Source organism: Drosophila innubila, assembly GCF_004354385.1.
Source record: "Drosophila innubila isolate TH190305 chromosome 2L unlocalized genomic scaffold, UK_Dinn_1.0 4_B_2L, whole genome shotgun sequence".
NCBI classification, from domain to species: Eukaryota; Metazoa; Arthropoda; class Insecta; order Diptera; family Drosophilidae; genus Drosophila; species Drosophila innubila.
Genome location: NW_022995372.1, coordinates 28,039,449 through 28,058,962, shown reverse-complemented (window position 1 = coordinate 28,058,962; position 19,514 = coordinate 28,039,449). Strand labels below are relative to the sequence as shown.

General features: G+C 35.3%; 2 protein-coding genes and 1 long non-coding RNA gene across 3 annotated transcripts; 1 reads left to right on the top strand and 2 right to left on the bottom strand.

The window, feature by feature from the left end:
* Positions 1-74: 74 nt before the first annotated feature.
* On the bottom strand, positions 75-5,292 carry LOC117780215 (pickpocket protein 11). Its single transcript, XM_034616657.1, has 6 exons — positions 4,495-5,292; positions 2,909-3,211; positions 1,299-1,762; positions 1,069-1,237; positions 584-684; positions 75-523 (listed from the first exon to the last, which is right to left on the bottom strand). The coding sequence occupies exons 1-6, from the start codon at positions 4,965-4,967 to the stop codon at positions 405-407; spliced, it is 1,629 nt and encodes a 542-aa protein (XP_034472548.1). The 5' UTR covers positions 4,968-5,292; the 3' UTR covers positions 75-404.
* Positions 1,119-1,901, top strand: LOC117780217. Its single transcript, XR_004617065.1, has 2 exons — positions 1,119-1,257; positions 1,319-1,901. It is a non-coding gene; the product is annotated as an uncharacterized LOC117780217 (long non-coding RNA).
* A 1,579-nt stretch (positions 5,293-6,871) lies between the features above and the next one.
* On the bottom strand, positions 6,872-8,701 carry LOC117781292 (pickpocket protein 11). Its single transcript, XM_034618043.1, has 3 exons — positions 7,265-8,701; positions 7,076-7,208; positions 6,872-7,004 (listed from the first exon to the last, which is right to left on the bottom strand). Exons 1-3 carry the CDS (start codon positions 8,505-8,507, stop codon positions 6,872-6,874), a joined length of 1,509 nt encoding a protein of 502 aa, XP_034473934.1. The 5' UTR covers positions 8,508-8,701.
* Between the last annotated feature and the right edge of the window lie 10,813 nt (positions 8,702-19,514).

The window sequence follows — 19,514 nt, the reverse complement described above, 5'->3', positions numbered from 1 at the left end:
CTTTTTAATGCATGTTCTCGATTCGTGGCGTGGCGTTCACTCGAAACGATTTTCAATCAAATGTTATTGCAATGTTTTTAACAGAGCCAAAATCCAGCACATTCTATTATTTTAACAGTTGCTGTTGAACAATTTTCCATGAAAAAGTTAAAAAGAATAAATCAAGCACTTTGGTCAATTTCCGTTTAGAAGAAAAAAAATGAATAAAAACAATGACAAATTTGTTTTTTCGTGCCCATAACAAATTTCAGTTAGCGAAATTTACGATTACTGTTTATAACATAAGCTCCACAGGCCGAAGTTGCAGTCCACATTTAGTCACGAGACCACCTACCTATACTTATTTCATCATGTTGTAAACTAAGACAAATTAACTTTAAACGTGCTGTTATGTTGTTTGAAAATTAGTCTCGATCTCTGTTGATATAGTGGAAGATGGGCCGAAAAGTAAGGAAATACACAAACTCAAAGGCAGTGACAATGCTGAAGCCAAGAATGAGACCCAGCAGGCCGCCAAATGACGCTGTGGATGATATTAGAACTTATCAATAAGAACAGTGATTTTAAAGCATAGATTACTCACCGAGTGCTGAAAGCCAGTTCTGAAAGATTTCCATGCGATATCTGGTGGACATCAAGTCGCTAAAGAAGACATGCACTAGTATGCTATCGGTGTGATTGGAACTGTGAATTGTAAAATGGAATATCCGGTGTTATGCTAGGTTCAAACTGCGTCACAAGTTAAAAGGAGTCATATCAGTTGTGCGGCAAATCGATAGACAAAACTTTGTCAATATCAAAAAGCTTCGCAAAAAAAAGTGAATTTTAAACAAGTTTACGAAAAGGCAAGTTTCACTAATCCAAAAAAAATAAATAAATAAATAACAAGCAATTACTTTTGAGAGTCATTTTTGTGTTGTCGAATATATAATATCTAAACAATTCAACCTTTAACACGTCCTGGGAAAAACTTCCGATATTAAAATGAATCATGTAGCACAATCAACAAATCGGTCAAACAGGAACGTTAGGGTCAAAAGGGTTAGAAGTTAACAGCAAACAACTTGCCTGCTAGTCATTTTGTTGGCAGAGTAGTTAATGTCCAGTCTGCCCATGGTGCTCTCGGAAACATAAAGGTTTGACTCACAGTCTGGCAGACAGTCACAGGGAAAGCTGACTGTATGACGTACAATAGAGAGCGGAGAATCCAAATTGGCCATAGCGCGAGAATAAAGACCTGAAAAAGTAACGATACTAGTAAATTTTAATTGCCGATTATATTTCTATTATTTTCTTACGTTTGCTCTCAATGACGCAGTTTAAATGTAAAACCCCACAGACCTTGACTGTACCGTTGTTAGCTACGTAGGCGGGAAGGCAACCACAATTGTTCAGAGTCATCCGCATTCTGCACTCGAACATGCAGTTGATGAAGGAATAACGCCTAAGTCCATCCAACTGTCGTTCACTGCCAAACAGACAATTCCTCGACTTCAAGTCCATGCGTCGTATATCGCTAGTGGCATATGTCGACTCTGGATTGATGCGTACGAAACTTTCCCGTGTTGAAGTGACCACCTTGGTTTCCGAGTTCTCATCCGGAAAATTATGGGCGTTATGTATGAGCAGGCGGAACCCAAAGCCGCTAAAGAATGTACCATAATAATCAGAGACCATTGGATCAAGCAGCACTGATAGTCCAGTTGGATAACCACAGCCTGTGACACGATACGGCCGTTTTGGCACCTGATAAGCAATTTTCCTGTGAAATAGAAAGTTGGTGAGTTTTTGTCGATGGAGCGTTACATACGATTCAGGCTAAACCCACTACATATTTTTGTATCTTTGAAAATAATCAATTGGGTAGACCTTGTAGATTTAAAAGATAATTTTATTTAAAATTAAAGCTGGTTTTCAGTAAGAATATCTTTAAATGTACAGATTTATTTTTATCAGAGAATAATACCGGAACCGTCAACCGAAATGAACAGTTTCATGTTGAGTACTGGAACCGAAACCGGAACTGAATTAAATTATTGTGTATGAACTCGAGGGTTTTTGGGGTCGCTGATCACGAATTTTAAGTCAATTTTTAGAAATTCAAAATGGCGGATCTATTAAATACGTTCTTAAAAATTCGCCATTTTAAATTTTGAAAATTTGACTTCAAATTCGAGATTTGCGACCATATAAGCCCCCGGATAATAAAATTGACTTCGGATTCGGATTCAGCGACCCAAATTCCATATAATAAGCATAGTGAGACCCCCAGATCGGAAAATCACTTTTTATTGGTGTGGCTGTGTTATGAATGTGCCTAATGTAGAGAAGCTAAAGTCAAAGTAAAACAAATAAATTAGGCTATGAATTATTCTGAGCCCACCATACTCTCCGGAGTCTCTCATTTATATTTTATCCTTTTACAAATCTTAAAAATATGGAATTGCTCTTAAAGAGGATAACGTTTTCAATTAACAAAGTTTCGATTTTCTAATATGCTCCCATATTTTGTCATTAGATATTATTTATGGACCAACTGAAATAGCCTCTTTCACGTTTTCTCCTCGGAACTCTCTCTCCCTTCCTTGAAATCCTCTCTGTTCTAATACCTTTCGCTAAATCCCTGACCTTACTAATACTAATAACTTGTTATATTACTAATACCAACACTAAGTTTAATTGATCTGATTGGGTATTTCTGGGTTTTCCCCAATCCTTGCAACCAATGTTGAATCATTTATAATTTTTGTATACCCCAGATCTAATTTTTATTTCGTCTTTACATAATTTATATTTTATTTTTATTTTTAATTCTTAACTTAAATTTTATGCTTAGTAAATGGTCGTGCATAAATAAATAAATAGTCTTTCTTCATATACACTTGGATTAATTTATACTTCAACTTACTTGGGAAAATTATTGGTTAATGCACCAAAATAGTTGAAACTGCAGCAAATTCCCTCCAAGGTAATGATGCGTTGAAAGAGACTCTCACAGCGCGTATTGATCCCCTTCCAGATGCAACGAGAGATCATTTCCAGACAGTCAGGCGAGAGTTGATTTGAAAGCTCTGTAAGGGTTATATTATTTAGATTTAATATTTTGTCATAGATCTGCAGTGAGTTGTTGCTGATTGTGTTGCCAACGGGTAGAAGTGTTAAGTTGAAGAGCTGCTGCAGATGCTGACTTGTAACATTGGGTGGTAGTTGCCTATGGAGACGAGAAAAATTAAGAGAACGAAATAGAGTCTATTTATCTAAGCCACAAAAATGTTTTTAAAGGTTCGGTTCGGAGGTTCGAGCCATAGAGCAAGACTTAGGTCCAGTTCACGAACCGGGTTTTGCACCCCTGAACCCAAGGATTAGGTTCGAACCTTGCTTGAATTGATTGCAAAAAAATATTTTAAATATTACATATTTATAACAAATTAAATTTTGAATCCAAAAAAATTAGATTTTTGATAAAAATAATAATAAAAATAATTGATTAATATTAGAAAATCATGAAATGAATGTAATTATTTATTTTTTGAGCCGAAGCTTTTGTTTAAAAAAGTGTTTCGGTTCAGGTTCGGGTTTGCTGTAAAAGGTTCGGTTCATGATCCGGTTCGGGTTGCTTAAAAACCCCAACCGAAACAGTTCTGTGAGGTTCGGTTCAGAACCGGTTTGCAGCCTTGGAATAAACAAGCCGACCAACATTTTTCCGCAAAATGTATTTCATTAAATGCCTTAACTAGCCTTTAAAAAAGTATATAATTTAATCAGGTATGTCCTTTAAATCTCTAACAGCGCAAAATTAACCAAAATGGAATTATCAGTGCTCCTGAAACCATGCAACTAATGCATTATAATATCAAAAACAAAAGACTTGAAAGATATTTCTATAATGTTACCCGTTACTTAAAAGACAAGTAAAAGGGTATATTGTGTTCGTTTTAATGTATGTAACATCTCCGACCCTATAATATATATATATATTCTTGATCAGTCTATATAGCCACGTCTGTCTGCGAATCCGTGTGAGCTCCTAGATCTCAGAGACTATAAGAGATAGAGCAACCCAACTTGGCACGCAGATCCCAATTGCATTGGAGCAGGTGAAGTTGGTTTTAAATTTTTGACATAATACGTTTTTAGATAATACGTTTTTTATGGTAATTAACGTTAGCTATTTATATTATCTATTATCTTACTTAATCGCAGCAATATCGGACAAGTAGAACGGCAGTAATGGCCAAGCACCCAAAAGTATGCAGTAGTTTTTTTTTATAGTCATTTCTATAAAGTACTTTTATATATGTATATTGAAATAAGTAACGGGTATTCCATGGTCGGGATCTCGACTATAGCCTTTCCGACTTGTTAAATGGTAGTTTTTTTTATAATTAATTTAAATTATTTTTAAAAATGATAAATATCAAAAACACCCTAAAACTAATAATATTGTTAAAATTGAAAATAAATTTGCGGCAGCCGACATACAATCTTACTTACATGTTCTTCAGCATGCTCAGCGCTTTGGCCTTTGAAATCTTGTTGAAATTACAAATGGTTACCGCCGGAAATGGTATGTTCCACGTGGGAAAATGTGAGCTCTCGATGACAGTCACTGTGGGCGTCTCGCGATTTGCATACAACGAGACCAGGACCAGAGATATTGAGGCTACAATTGCCGCCAGGACAACGAAAAGCCAGAAGCATCGCTCATTTCGACTAATATCCTGGCGTGTGATGTAGCTAAAGCCATGCAATGATGTGGTCTGACAATAGTTGCGCAGACTTTCCGTGAACCAATTCCTAATCAGTCGCAGCTGATACAGCTTCCAGCGCCGTCGACTGTTAATCCGACTGGGATCTGAGAGAGTTGCGGAAATTCTGCTGCTCCTGTGTCCATCTATTGCCTTCTCCAGCTGCTGTTGCGATTGCACTACGCGCAAATCAAAGATGCGTCGCTTTTTGAACGCCATTGCGACCAGTTAGAACTGCGTCGGCCAACTGCTTGAACTTGGCCATCAAATTAGGGCCGCTAATTAGGCTGCCCTAATTACCATTTGTCGCCCCAATTTGAAGGCGACGTCGACGTCGCAGTCGATAACGTACTTGCTGTCGGAGCAACCAGTTACATGTGGGTCGCACACACACAAAGAATATTAGCTCGAAGACCGATACGAAACTGCAGCCCATAAACAACCCCGTGATGCCTCCAAAGGTGCCTGTCCCGCCGTCAAATGATATATACTTAGTTAAATATAGGTCTAATCGCTCGTAAGACCGTCTGCCGAACAGTCGAACTTCTCTATAACGAACCATTCTTACGGTACTTTCTTTAAAGTAAACTGCGTTTTTGTGTACATTCAAACTATCATTAAATAAGTATTTGACGTTAATGTGTTCAGTCTATCTTCTCTACAACGAATGTTCTAAAGTTATCTACAATTCAAACTTCTTTATAGCAAACATTGCAAGTGACAGAAGTTTTATCTAAATAGCTAGATCTTCTTTGCAATGATAAATTTAAATTATTTTTTAAGGTGAACTTCTTTGCATTCGAAAGATGCAAAATGATCTCATTTCAGTAATGTAATAAAGTTCTCTTTAAAGTAAATTTTAATTTTATAAATGATCTCTGAAAAATCTGTATAAACAACGATTATAGTTGAAGTTATAAAGTAATATAGAGTAATAAATTTCAGTTAGTTAGTAAGTTAGTTAGTTGCGACTTTAACAAGTTATTGAGATAATGGGTTCTTATATACCAAATATAATAACCCTAACTGTTAGCTTGATGTGTGTAGTCAAAGTTAATTTAAGTATACTGTCGGGAGCAGAACAAAATATCTTATTCTTTGCATAATTAATATCTGTTAAAAGTCTAGCCTGCACATTTGCATAATCATGTTGCTAACATTATGTAAAATAACTCTCTTAATGTTCTTTGCTGGCTTGTGCAGCGTCATACAATGTTATCACTCATAACTCAATCGCTGTGAACGAAAATATACGCATGCACACAACGCTGCCTAATCGAAGCCACGCTTGGTTTGTTATAATCGATATTTAATTCTCAAAAAGTGCTCACAAAATAGTGAATCATAGAAACATACATAGTATTAAAGGTCTCTCCAATTTTCCAGATTTTTCCATAATAAATCTCTGAAATATATATAGAAAATCTCTCAAATGTTTTCTAAATCGGATCTGTTAAACTTTTCCAACAAATTTTCTTAAAGCATCTCCCAAACCAGAGCGAATAAATCGCAGAGGCAGCGGCGCGAATATATAATTATATTGCGTCTTATGAACGTATGCACACCAAAGCGGAGCGAATTCGTTTCGACGGCGAATTTGCAGCGTTTTTTCCAGAACCGCGCATGCAGCGTTTTTTCCGCTTGCCGCCAAGAACGATAAAATTAGATTGCGCAGAAATTTGCTCATGTTCTGCGCTGATGACGTCACATGTGATGCATGAGTTGAATTTTTGCCTTGTTTACATGTTAAATTACTATATTTAGGCTTTTAATACAATATAATTATAATAATATAATACGAGAAGCAGTTTTTAACTTATAATCATTCACTTTTATTGAAAAATATTTATTAAAAATCATCACATGTGACGTTTATGCGTTTAGCTGTTTATGCGCAATGTCTTTTTTCATGGCTGTCATTTGACGAAGACATTTTTGCGAATAAAGAAACCGCGAATAAATTCGCCGCGGTGTGAACACACTTGCGATTTTGGCGCGGAAAACATCACGCGGTTTACTCGCGCCGCTGCCGCTGCGATTTATTCGCTCTGGTTTGGGAGATGCTTAAAATGGATTTCTCAATCGCCTCGCAGATAGGTTCTTTTTTTAAATCTATTAGTTCGTCATAGAGCAGTTTGACTGTACTTGCCTATAAAAGTCAGCCAGTTCTCAAAGACATCCAATCGCAGTTGCTCGGCGCTCATCGAGTCAAAATAAATGTGCAGTATCAAATCGTCGGAGACATTCAAGTTGTTGCTGTCGAATGATATTTAACTATTTATTCATCATGAGTATGGAAGGGTCTGGAAAATTAACTTTTCACTTACAAGAAACCATTATTAGTATAAGGCATAGGATGTGTGGCATCCAAGTTGGCCACATCGCTGTGAACTTCATAGCGGGAAAACTGACAAGTTGGCAAGCAATTGCAATTCATCTGAAGATCCTTCCAACTGAAATCTATAAGAAGTACCCATCAGTCCACTTATAATGACATTAGCGAAGTAGGTTCTTACTTTGTTCCTGCAAGCATTTAAACTGTTCCACTTGGCACAGAGGCCAATCCCTTCTACTGGGCATATGGGGATGCACACAACCGCAAATCTGATAGATCCTTGCACTACGACACTCGGCTAGGCAATTATCCTGACTATAGTTGGAGAAATGAAACATCTTGCGTTCATGGGTTAGATAACAGCGACGTTTGTCGATGGGAAGGTTGCCCAGGTAGGAAGAGGCGTGTGTTCTAAAGGCTTTCACCATCAACTGAGACTCCGTGCCCCTTGGCAAAAATACGCGCTGTGTAGCAGCATCAATTGTCGATTCTGCCTCATGTATAAGCAACTGAAAACCAGCTGTGACAGCCAAGGTGCTACCATAATCCTCCAGCATTGCAGCCAGACGAATGGTTAATCCCTTGAGGAAGAGTGCGTTCTTTGGCTGACTTCTGAAGCTGCAACAGCGACCTTCACTGACGCTCCAAGTGGTGGCAAATAGCTCGTTGCAGCTTTGATTTTGACCCTGCCACTTGCAATCCAACAGCTGTGATTCACAGAGTTGTGGTGAGAGTTGCTCCAAGAGCTGCGACCAAGTTGAGTTGCCTAAGCTCAAACTGCTAAGCAAAGTCGCATTAATTGGGTCTAATCTGCGACTGGTTAACCAGGGAAGCTGTTGCAGTGTTTCCTTTTCCACATTCCACTCCTTAGCCTTGATCAATAGACGCCGCTTGGCCACGCGATTTAAACTGCAAATCGTTACAGCCGGAAAGGGTATTGACTGCTCGGCCCTTGGCTGCATCATACTCTCTATAAGGCGAATAGTTGGCGTATTCGCAGTCATTCCATGTGACATTATCACCACGAGGAGCGAGAGAATCAGTGCCGTGCATATGAAGATCCACCAAAGAACACGTTGCCAGGTTTTTGCGCCCACAAACAGATGAAATCCATGGATGCTGGACATTTCACAGTAGATCTCAAATCCAGTCTTGGGTTTGCATAGACCATCATCGTTACGCTCTCGCAAAAAGCCCAAGAACCCGGGCAGAGGCACTTGTTCCAGTCTTTTCGAGAGTTTCGTCTGCATCTCTTGTAACCATCGAACTAACTTGAGGCGTTTGTAAAGCTTATAACACTTTGTTTTCGATTTTTTGGGGTTATCGAAGCATTGTAGCGGCGTTGACTTGTGCGGTCTTTTGGGTCTCAGATAATCCTCAAAGTTGATTAAATATATAAGTTGCTCTGGATTTTTGATCGACATCTTGAAAAACTTTGGAGCTAATTCCAATACTGAAATCAAGATAAAAAGGTTAGCTGTGACACTCCGATTCTATGACAGCTATATATTGTACAGCCGTCCAATTTTAGCAAAATTTGTTCAGCATGTAGAACAGTAGTCGACAACAAATTCAATCAATTTTCAGCATTGCGTTTGCCAGCAGAGTCACCCAAAAAAACTGAAGAGAAAGATCTTATCTTAGATGAGATTTCAAACAATTCACGAAAAAAAAAACATTCAGAAGTAAGCTTGAGTTTTTGATTATTTCTCGTAAACTTTTAAGACTTAAGTCGATATAATTAGATGTATAATTTTTTAACAGAAAAAAGTAGGTTTTTTTCAAATATACCTATCAATATATTACAATTTTGTTGAAATTGTTGACCCGAAAATAAGTCATAAAAAAACCCCACATTTCATTTGATTGTTTTTAAAATCGATTGGCATGAAAATATCTAGAAGTTTGTGAAAAATACCTAATATTTTGTTATATTTACAATTTATTTAAAGCAACGTTAACTTACGGTCTCTTTTTGAATTCCCTTTTTTTTAACAATGTTCTAATGTCAGAAATGTAATGCAAGAATTTCAAAATGTTATTTTGTTTTGGTTCAGTTAAACCAGTCCTCTGGGCTCAGAACTGGTTCGACATCTTTATGCACTCTTAAGCGGAATAATTGTGAAACTGGAATAAGAAACATGATTGAATAATCTTTTGAATGGATTAATGATATGGCATAAACAATATTCAAGAACTGCATGCACAATACCAAAACAATTGTTGACTTTTCTATTCTTGTTGTGTATAAAATTTAAATATTTATTGTTATTATAAAGTTATGTTTATTTCACTTATTTAACCACTTGAGGCGCTTCTTTAAAACCGTTTCGTTGACAAAAGCAATCTAATGTGTGTGCGGCGACTGCAATGGTTTTATAAGCAAGAATCGCAGAGCTATTACCAGGCCCCCAGAAATCATAATCGATACGCCTACCAATATTAAGTATCCGCAGTAATGCCCTTTTGTTGTTAAGCGTGTTAATAATATGGGTTGATTTTATATAGTTTCATATGCAATCAGTACAATGCAATGTTGGTTACCTTCCCACCTGGAAAACAGAGAGACAAACATAAATCAGAACAAAACAATTAGCAATGTTTTTATTAGTGGGAAGCCCGAGCTACACAACGATAAGCATGGTAAATAAATATTATATGAAAATTATTTACACTATTGTTTCCTATTCGTTGTTGTTAGTGTTCCTGAAATTACATTACATCTCAGCTTTGTTGTTATTTAACTAATATTATCGTTACTATTTGTACTTTGCACACAACCAGCTACCGATCCGACCATCTCACCCACCGACAATGCACACTTTTATCAATATTTAAAGATATATGTAGGTAATACTCCTATTTAAATATTCAACTCGTGTCGTATTCAGCTGATCTTCGCAGCTGCTAACCCCCTCTCTCTCCCCAAACGGTAAAGTTGAAAAGTTATATACATAAATAAATATTATCAATAGTAAGTGCGTTCCTTAAAAGATACATCAAAGTCACGCGCTAATAGGGCGTTAGAACTGGATATGGACTTGGATATGGACATGGACATGTGATTCATTAACGGTCTCGTCAATCATCATTATACTCGTGAATAGACATATAGACGTACTTATAAGCTTTATTCGCAATTCCGCCTATATACATAAACCAAGTATCATTACAGTGTCAGAGGGATAGAGATCTGCAGAGCAAGAGACTCTGAAATACAGATGGAAAGACAGAGATAGATTTAAGAATCAATAAATAATTTTAAAGTTAAAATATGTTTAAGTTAGTCAACTAAAGCCACAGCTAGACACTAAAAAAAATTGTTCTAAGTACACGTACTCTGTAGTATTGAGATTGAGACATAGTGTGTACCATGGAAAAATAGAAAAATTTTAAGTTTCTATTTTTGCGCATGGGAAACGATAGGGATCTCCAACATATACCATGTTTACCATGTAACCATAAATCACCTTTATATCGCTAACAGGTATTTAGCGTAGCTTGCTTTTAAAACCTGAAGTTCGTTTTTCAAGTCTCTTTAAATGAGCGTATAAACACTTATCGCTTTGAAATGTAATAAAAAGCCAGCTGTCTCTCATATTCAACTACTAAGAGCCATTAAAAACGCTACGATTTTTCAAATACTTAATCAATATACAATAATAACCAAATTATTTCGCAACTAAAAAAACCATTTTTGTTACATCCGGTTTAGCTGCTCTATCAGTTCGTGTTGATAATACGTTGCATACTTTTAAGCGCAACGTAAAAAATCTACACTCGTGTGTACAAATATTTGAGTCAATAATATTTACAAAAGATTCTGCTTTCGAATGGGACAAATATTTGGCTTCTACGAAAAATTGAATGCCATAAATTTTCGCCGAATCGACGTTCGTATGGATTTAATTAATTATATTTTTTGTTTTTTTGTCCATTCTTTTTTTGTTTTTAGCTAGGCACAAGGCACAAGGTTGCCCAAATATGTACACGAGGTGTATCTCTAACGATATTTTAATAAATATTCCGCGAACATTTCATTCATTTAGAAGCCACGTGCCCGACATTGTATGTCTGGCTGATATACCGACATATCGACATATATAGTAAATGAGCCACCAATATATACGAGTATTACAAAAATTATGTGCTCCGATGTCGTGTGTCGATAAGCCCCGTTTGACAGCTGATCTCAGCGTGCTCGAAGTGGAAACTTCAGACGGACTGCTTTTGCAATCCTACTGCAAATCCAAAAATATAACTTGAGCAAACTTTTTAAAGCCTAAAATAATTATATGGCTTCGGTAACGGTAAACATGATGCCATATTGCGTCACGTCAACGGTAAACCTGCATCGGATTGCAAACTGACCGACTGACGTGTCGCAAGGGCTATTTTTGGACCTGTGCCTTGTAAAATTAACTTGTGATAAGCCGACGACTCTGTTCAGATTATGGGATGGGTAGCTGACTTTGCTTTTTCCTCTCTGATTTTTGTTTCTGCTCAGCACCCCCCGCAGCGTATTTTGTTTGTATTATCAGACGTTGCTTTATATAGACGTAGCGCCTCATCATTATACAAAACTAGGGCGAGGCTAATCTTTCGGGTAATTGACGCAAATTGAATATGATTCGATTTTGCAAGCTTTTGTTTTTGATTTTAAAACGTTCCATCCATCTATCACACGACTCGACTCTGGCCAACGCCATTTGAACCCAAGCCCCCAACTAGTTTCCGCTGAGTCAGCATTATCTTGGTCCTGGTAGAACGTGCCTTATTATTATTACATTTAACCCAACCGTGCCACTTATACAATGCTAAAAGTCGTAAATCTTTCAATTATTTTATTTTACTTCAAGAAATCGGCTGATTAATATTATACTTTCGCTCAACTGTACAGTTCTACAGATACTACGTGCTAGACAGATCATACGTCGTGACGTAGCAATTACGTACTACAAATGTTCTTAGGAACTCCAGAATAGATTTAGTATTTCATGATTTCATTTATTAAAACTTATTTTAGAAAACCTTTTGACAATATTATTTTAAAGAATATTTTATAATAATTGAATCAAAACTAAACCCCTTTTAGCCAAGTAATTTAAAAAATGTAAAGATTATAAAATTTTTTTTAATGAATATAAATATTTCTATTTTTTTTTTTTTTAGTACGTCAACAAAAAAAAAAAATACTTTGACTGTAAAATTTTGATTGTTGTTTTTTTTCTCTCTTAAAGGTGTTTTATATTAGTTGACAAAAAAATATGTTCAGACCTATTTAGAAATATACAATATAAAATCAGTATCTTTTATTGGGTTATATCATATTATTTAGATTGTTTTTATAAGATAATAAATTTTCTTTTTTATAAATAAGAAAAAAATCATTTGGTAACTTTAATTTTTATAAGTTACCTATTCTAGTATCTGAATAAATTTTCACAAACTAATTATTGTAAGAACATTATGCAGAAATAAGCTTAAATTTCTGTGCTCTTAAAAAATAAGAACGATTTATTCAAGTACTGATATTTTCAGTTTTTGGAAATTTTCATATTTTTTCTCACGCAATAAAAATGTAATATCTTTTTATTGCTTCTCGTAAGAAGTTGTTATTTGTAAATTTTGGAAAGTTTTCTCGTATTTCGTGGGATGACAAATGAACGATTAACTTTGTTCACGATTGATCTTGCAATTTTCCTGAGATAAACAATAAAAATCCAAATAAAATTGGCAGCCTTCATATCTGATTTTTATAAACAAAAGTATAAGAAATTGCGTATTAAATTGTTGAAATGATTCTGAAATCAAAATCTAGAATAATGTGAGATTATTTACAAATTGTGAGTTACGATCGATGCTTAGAAATTGCTGTTTTCCTATTAGATCAGATCGTATGTTAAGAACCCATTGTATTTAGATCCATCAAAGTGTTTACTCGCACATAAATAATACCATTTTGTTGTTTTAAAAATTTATTTAAATTATTTATTTTTTTTCGTATTTTTTGTATATTTATACGATTGATTTTTATTTACATTTTTCTTGAGTGTTTCTTTTTTACTTTCAGCGCTGTCATTAAATTTGAGAATTTAATTTGGGCTCGACCTTAGATAAGCACATCGTCATTCAGTTTGCATACATATCTACACGTATGCATGTAGCGTTATTTTCTTTTAATATTTTTTTTTCGTCGTTTCTTATCATTTTGGCTCGCGCCATTCACATGTTACTAAGCTATTTTTAAGATTTAACACTCAAACAATTATATGAATATCATTGATATTCACTGACAGAATGTGCTGAGTGTAGCTACACAAATTAGCAGGTTGATAGCCCCAAAGCAAAAAAAAAAAAAAAACAAATGTAGTTTCTTTATCAGCAATGCCTGTTACCAGGGGCAGGACGTCCAGATAGGCAAAAAAAAAATAGTTGTTGTGCATTTCTAAATTATACCTAATGGTCTTAATTGTTTTGTTTTCGGTATTGCTGCTACAATATTCTCACTCATTTGAAATTACACTTCTCTGACGTACTTAGTTGGTTAACTTATGTATTTGTTGCTATACCCTGTAAAAGTACGATTGAGGGTGTATATTATAATTCTATTAAGCCGAACATATTTTTCATTAGGCCTAATATCTTAAAATTACTTGAAAGTCAGTTTACAATCGGATAGTAGATACTTAATTTATTAGTGGGAAAAATGCTATAGTCAAGAGTGCTCGAATACAGTATTACCTGATACTCTGAACAAACTAAACATGTACATAAGTATGTACAGCAATACACATTGGATTATTTCAATTCTGAGTACATTATATCAAGAAGTTGAGCAATATGTACCTTAGTACTCAACTATAATACTGTTCTTATCAAATACGTAATTGGATAGCCAATGGTTGACGGTTTCTTCGAATTTTGTCAACAATCTTTTTACTTAGAATTTTGGTATGATGACGTAGCAACCTTTTGAATCCTCAAGTGTTAAACATTTCGGAGAAGCTTTGACAGCTAACAGTCAAATGCAAATCCCGTTTCACAGAAAAACCGAAAGCCGTATATAGACGGCTCATCGACGTAGTTGATTAGTGCGATCAGCGAACGGGTCTAATGTCTTGAGTTTCATAAAAAGAAATTATAGGTAAATCGAATGATTATGTTGTGGATTTAAGATAATGTACAATTGGTAGGCAAAAAGTCTTGGTGAAGAAACAGAATACCAGTTTAAAATTTAAAAGCGAAATCACAGTGGTGGTCACTTGATCGAAATTGTTCTCCATAAATAAATGACATGAAGCAACCTTTCCAATAAATGTTCAACCTTTGAAAAATATCGAGCCATATTTTTTTTTAGCAAAATTAAATTTTAAATGGATGACCCTATACAATCTTAAGTTTCGTTTTAATTATTGGGGAGTGTGTGAAATTAAGTTCATGATTAGATGCTCAGTAAAGAAGTTTTAATCTAGTTAGCGAAAAGTGCGAGAAATAATACCGAAACCGGAACCGTCATTTGAGTATCATTTAGAGGACCGGAACCAGAACGAAGAGCGAAATAATTTATTATTATTTTTTCGGTACCCGTTACTATATTATTTACTATTATTTGTTGATTTCAGTTAATAAATAACATTAAATTTAAAAAAGGCTTATCGTGATCAAATACGTAAAAATAATATCGTTCATTTACATTAGAATTTTTTTTTTTTAAAACCAACTTGTATTAGTACTTTCCGGTACTGATGCCGAAACCGAAAGAAACAGTTTAATTATAATTTAGAACAAGACATATCTTTTAATTTAACACATTAAGTTATAAAGGTATTTTTTTCAGAAAGTTCTTTAATGTCTAGATAATAATAAATTTTTATTGTGGAGAAAGAGTTTTCATAAAGTTTGTATCATCTGGTTGCTGCTCCAACTTAGCCTAGACAAAGCAACTCAATTCTCAGTGAAATGTAAACAGAATGATCTTATTACTGAAAAATTTCCGAATAATGTTTTAATATTTGAACCACAGAACATTTGGTCGATTTTTTTTTTTTTTACTTGTGATTGTTTACCATGGAGCAAGTTGGTGGTATGGCGCCGGCTGTTCACAAAAATACACATACTCAAAGAGGAACATATTTGTGTACATCTACGAAAATGTGTGCTTTGAGTTAACAATCCGACTCACGCACATACACATAGACACATACACCCACACACTGCACAGCTTGACGCTCGCACAACAAAGCAAACATGCTAATGAGGCATCGTGTGTTGTTGTTGTTGTTGCTGTTTCTACTGCTATTGTTGAGCTTAATACTGTGACGTCAGTAAAGTCATTGAATTATAAATTAATAATGAGCGCCATGTCAGAAATATAACAAACATTTTGTTGAACAGTGCGTATTAAAAAACATTAATAAAATAAACAAATAGTTCTCCTAAGTCAACTGAAAAATGTTTTAAACGGCGCGGAAGACTCAGCGACTCAACGAAGCGATGCTACCTGAGTAAACTATTAAGTTACAATTATGACGAACAGACATCTTCCTTCCCCGCCCCCTTGGCCGTAACCCAACGCGAAGCGCCATGTTGTTGTTGTAGTCTGAGTCCAAATGCGAATCGGAGTCGGAGTCCGATTTCGATTGCGATTGCAGGCCCGTAAGCTACGATAAAGTCGCGAGATTAAAAAAGTCAAGTGACACGCAAATGCGTCAATCGAAAGCGCAAAAATACTACAACAAAATAACATTAAAATTAAAAAAGAAAAAAAGCAAGATCAAGCAAGCATAGTATATTTAGAGTGCCGAACACTTAATACACTTATTTGTAATACACTTAGTTATAATCGAATAGTAATTATCACCATAAGACAGTTTAATTTTATAAGCTCACGCGATGCTTTCAGTTTGTTTAGGATATGATAAATCGTTTACCTTTATAATTTCCTTAATTGATCTTCAAATTTCATTTTTAGACCCCGTACTTAAAAAAAGTACGGGGGTCTATTAGGTTTGTTTTAACGAACAGGCAGAAGGAGGCGTGGCAGACCCTATAATGTATTGTTGATCAGCATCAACAGCCGAGTCGATATAGCAATGTCCGTCTGTCCGTCTGTCTGTCCGTCTGTATGAGCGCCTAGATCTCAGAGACTATAAGAGATAGAGACACCAAACTTGGTATGTAGGTTCCTCTATTTTGCAAGCAGATCAAGTTTGTTTCAGAATTTGGCCACGCCCCCTTTATCGCCCACAAATCTAAAAAAATATTTCATATTCAAATTATAAGAACAATTGAAAAGCTAGTGACACCAAATTTGGTATGTAGATTCCTCTATCTTGCAGGCAGGTCGAGTTTGTTTCTTTTTTGAATCGATCGGTCGAAAATCAAGTTTTAGTTTGAAAAACTTTTTTGTTTTATGAGATATCTAAAGCAAACTGATACAATAAGCATATGACTTGGTCTTATATATCCTGTCCAAAGTTGGTTCATATAGCTGTCATAGGACCGATCGAGTGAAAATCAAGTCTTAGTATGAACAACTTCTTTGTTTTTTGAGATACCGTAACCAAACTGATAGAATATACATAGAACTTGGTTTTATACATCGTGTTTAAAGTTGGTTCAAATCGGACTACTATATCATATAGCTGTCATAGGACCGATCGGTCGAAAATCAGGACTTAGTATGAAAAACTTTTTGGTTTAATGAGATATCGTAACCAAACTTATAGAATATGCATTTAAGTTAGTCTTATATATCCTTACCGAAGTTGGTTCAAATCGGTCCACTATATCATATAGCTGTCATAGGACCGATCGGGTGAAAATTAAGTCTTAGTATGAAAAACTTTTTTGTTTTATGAGATATTGTAACCAAACTGATAGAATATAAATTTCCTTTATATATCCTGTCCAAAGTTGGTTCAAATCGGAGCACTATACCATACAGCTGTCATAGGACTGATCGGGCGAAAATCAAGTCTTAGTATGAAAAACTTTTTTCAATTATTAGTTTTTCCCATAGTAAGTACGGGGTCTCCGACAGTCGAGTATGCTCGACTGTAGCACCGGCCGACTAGTTGTTTATATATGGGCCCCACCAGTTCGGCATTTATCAGATTCCTAATCCAGTTCCCTTTTTTAAACAGAAGGTTCGGTGCGAAAAAAATGTTTAATTTAAAATATCATAAATATTAAATAATATCTAATATTCTTCAAATATTGACAATTATTTATAGTAAACAATTTTATCGGCTTAAAAATCAAATGATAATAAAAACAATTGATATCTCAATCATTATACTCAAATAAATTGTTACATTAATTGTAGTAAGTAGAAAAGCTTTTTTCATTTAACAGTTCAGCTTGACTATATGCTGTTGGCTATATAATAGTAGATAATTCTATATTAAAATTAGTATATTTAACGTTTTTCTTATAAAAATCTCTTCAATTATTTTAATTCTATAAGAAATTGCAACTTTAAGGTATGCCGCAAGCCTCCTCCTGTTATTTCAGTTTGGTTTCCATGAAAATTATCAGTCCAAAGTGATTATCTCAAATCGCAGCCAGAATGGGGCATATGGCAATTATGTATAGCGGGAATTCTCAGAACTCCCTACGTCACATTCTACATCGTTTACTTAAAATAGTGCAGCCCATTTCTTCTGCTGCAGCCCTGGGTAGTTTAACATGTTACGTTTGTCACTTATATTCATACTCTTCATATTTAACCACATTGTAATAATGCCCATATTGCAGTGTATATAAATACAGCCGTCAAATGAGCTCAGACTGAGGGTAGAACAAAAGTGTGAGCTAAAGCTGAATCGCTGAGATCTCAGTCTCTTTGTCTTTGTCACTGTCTACCGATGGTCACTGAGGCGCACAGAAAGCCACTCCACGCGTCAATCCACGCACTCCCTTCCTCTTTAAAGCTCTGGCTGCTGCTTCTTCAGCTGCTTCTTCAGCTGCTGCTGATGATCATGACAAAGAAATGTCAGTAATCTTTGATGTTCCGTTTGTTTGCTTTAACGTATTCCCCCCAATCGTCGTTTCTCTCAGAAATATTTACGTTTGACGTCAGTCGTTTGAGGCTTGGGCTTTTCTCGCGGACTTCCACAAAGTGTGGTGCTTGCTCTAGAGAGAAAGAGAGGGAGACGAAGAGATTGAATGTTACAGCGTCTGGAAACGCCATTCAAACAACAGATCTGAGGCATTGATAGAGATGGGTAAATTGATATGTAGCCCCAACAATGCAGTTACAGCTCTATCTAGTGCTTTAACACGAGGCGAGTATTATGAATGAATTGGATTCGCTCTTGATGATGAGTAACTGCTCAATTTGTCACATAAATAATTACTAAATTTAAAATTTTACAGAAACACAAGGCGTCAAGCATTACAAAGTATCACAGCAACATTCGAGTAGAAAGGTACTTCTCAATTACCCATCTTCTCGAGAGCGCAGACGGGCAAAAATGATAAGTTCTTTTGTAACTTTAAAACTTACAGCTGTAACCTATTTACTTCTATAAATTTTAAACAACTTATGAGATTTTCAGTCAAAAGCTGAATACCATTAAAAATCATTGACGTCAAACAGGTATTTCCAAACAGCTGGAAAAACACGTTATCGGATCTAAGTGAAAACTGTTTCAGTGCTTTGACTTTAAATTTAATAATATTTGAGGTAAGCTTTGTAGATTTTTAACTGTTGCTTTCTAATACTGTTAATTAATTATTTTTATATAATTGCGATACTTTAGGGTAATAAGAGCTTAAAGGTTCCTTGAACTTTTTCAGGTCTTTTAGAGTTGAAGAATATTATTTATTATTATTTTTCTTTCGTTAGTGAACTCTTTATGACTTCAGATACTTATTTGAAGATTTTTAAAATAATTCACAAAAAACTATTGCTGAGTTTTATTTCTGTAGAGTATTTGAAGCTTTGAGAGCTTCAGACTTTCAGTAGAATTTATTTTAGTTCTCTTAGTTGTTGTAACATATAACGCAATAGTATTTCTGCTTTTCATTGAGAACTGTAGTCGAATCCAAACCGATTCTTTAAACTATTTCGCAAGTATCCGCTGATTTGCCAACATTTCAATTTGTTAAGCTTGTTCATTAGAATTGCACAGCCTCCATTGAAATGTAAGTATTCCCCATTGCCCAATACAATGCACTTAGCTCCGGTCACGTGCAATTGTTAAATCTGTTATTATTGTTACTCATACGCCACGTTGCAATGCGTTGGTAAAGTTCAATGCATTCGGAGAGCGTTCTTGAGTGTGGGGCGTAAGTGAAATTTGCATTGCTATTGGCTTCGCATAACAATGGGCGGTGTTTGACGTATGTGGTTGCCATGTGGAGCAATGGGAACGAACATATAACATGCAACTACTCGCACAAGGGCAGAGGAAGGCAAAGAA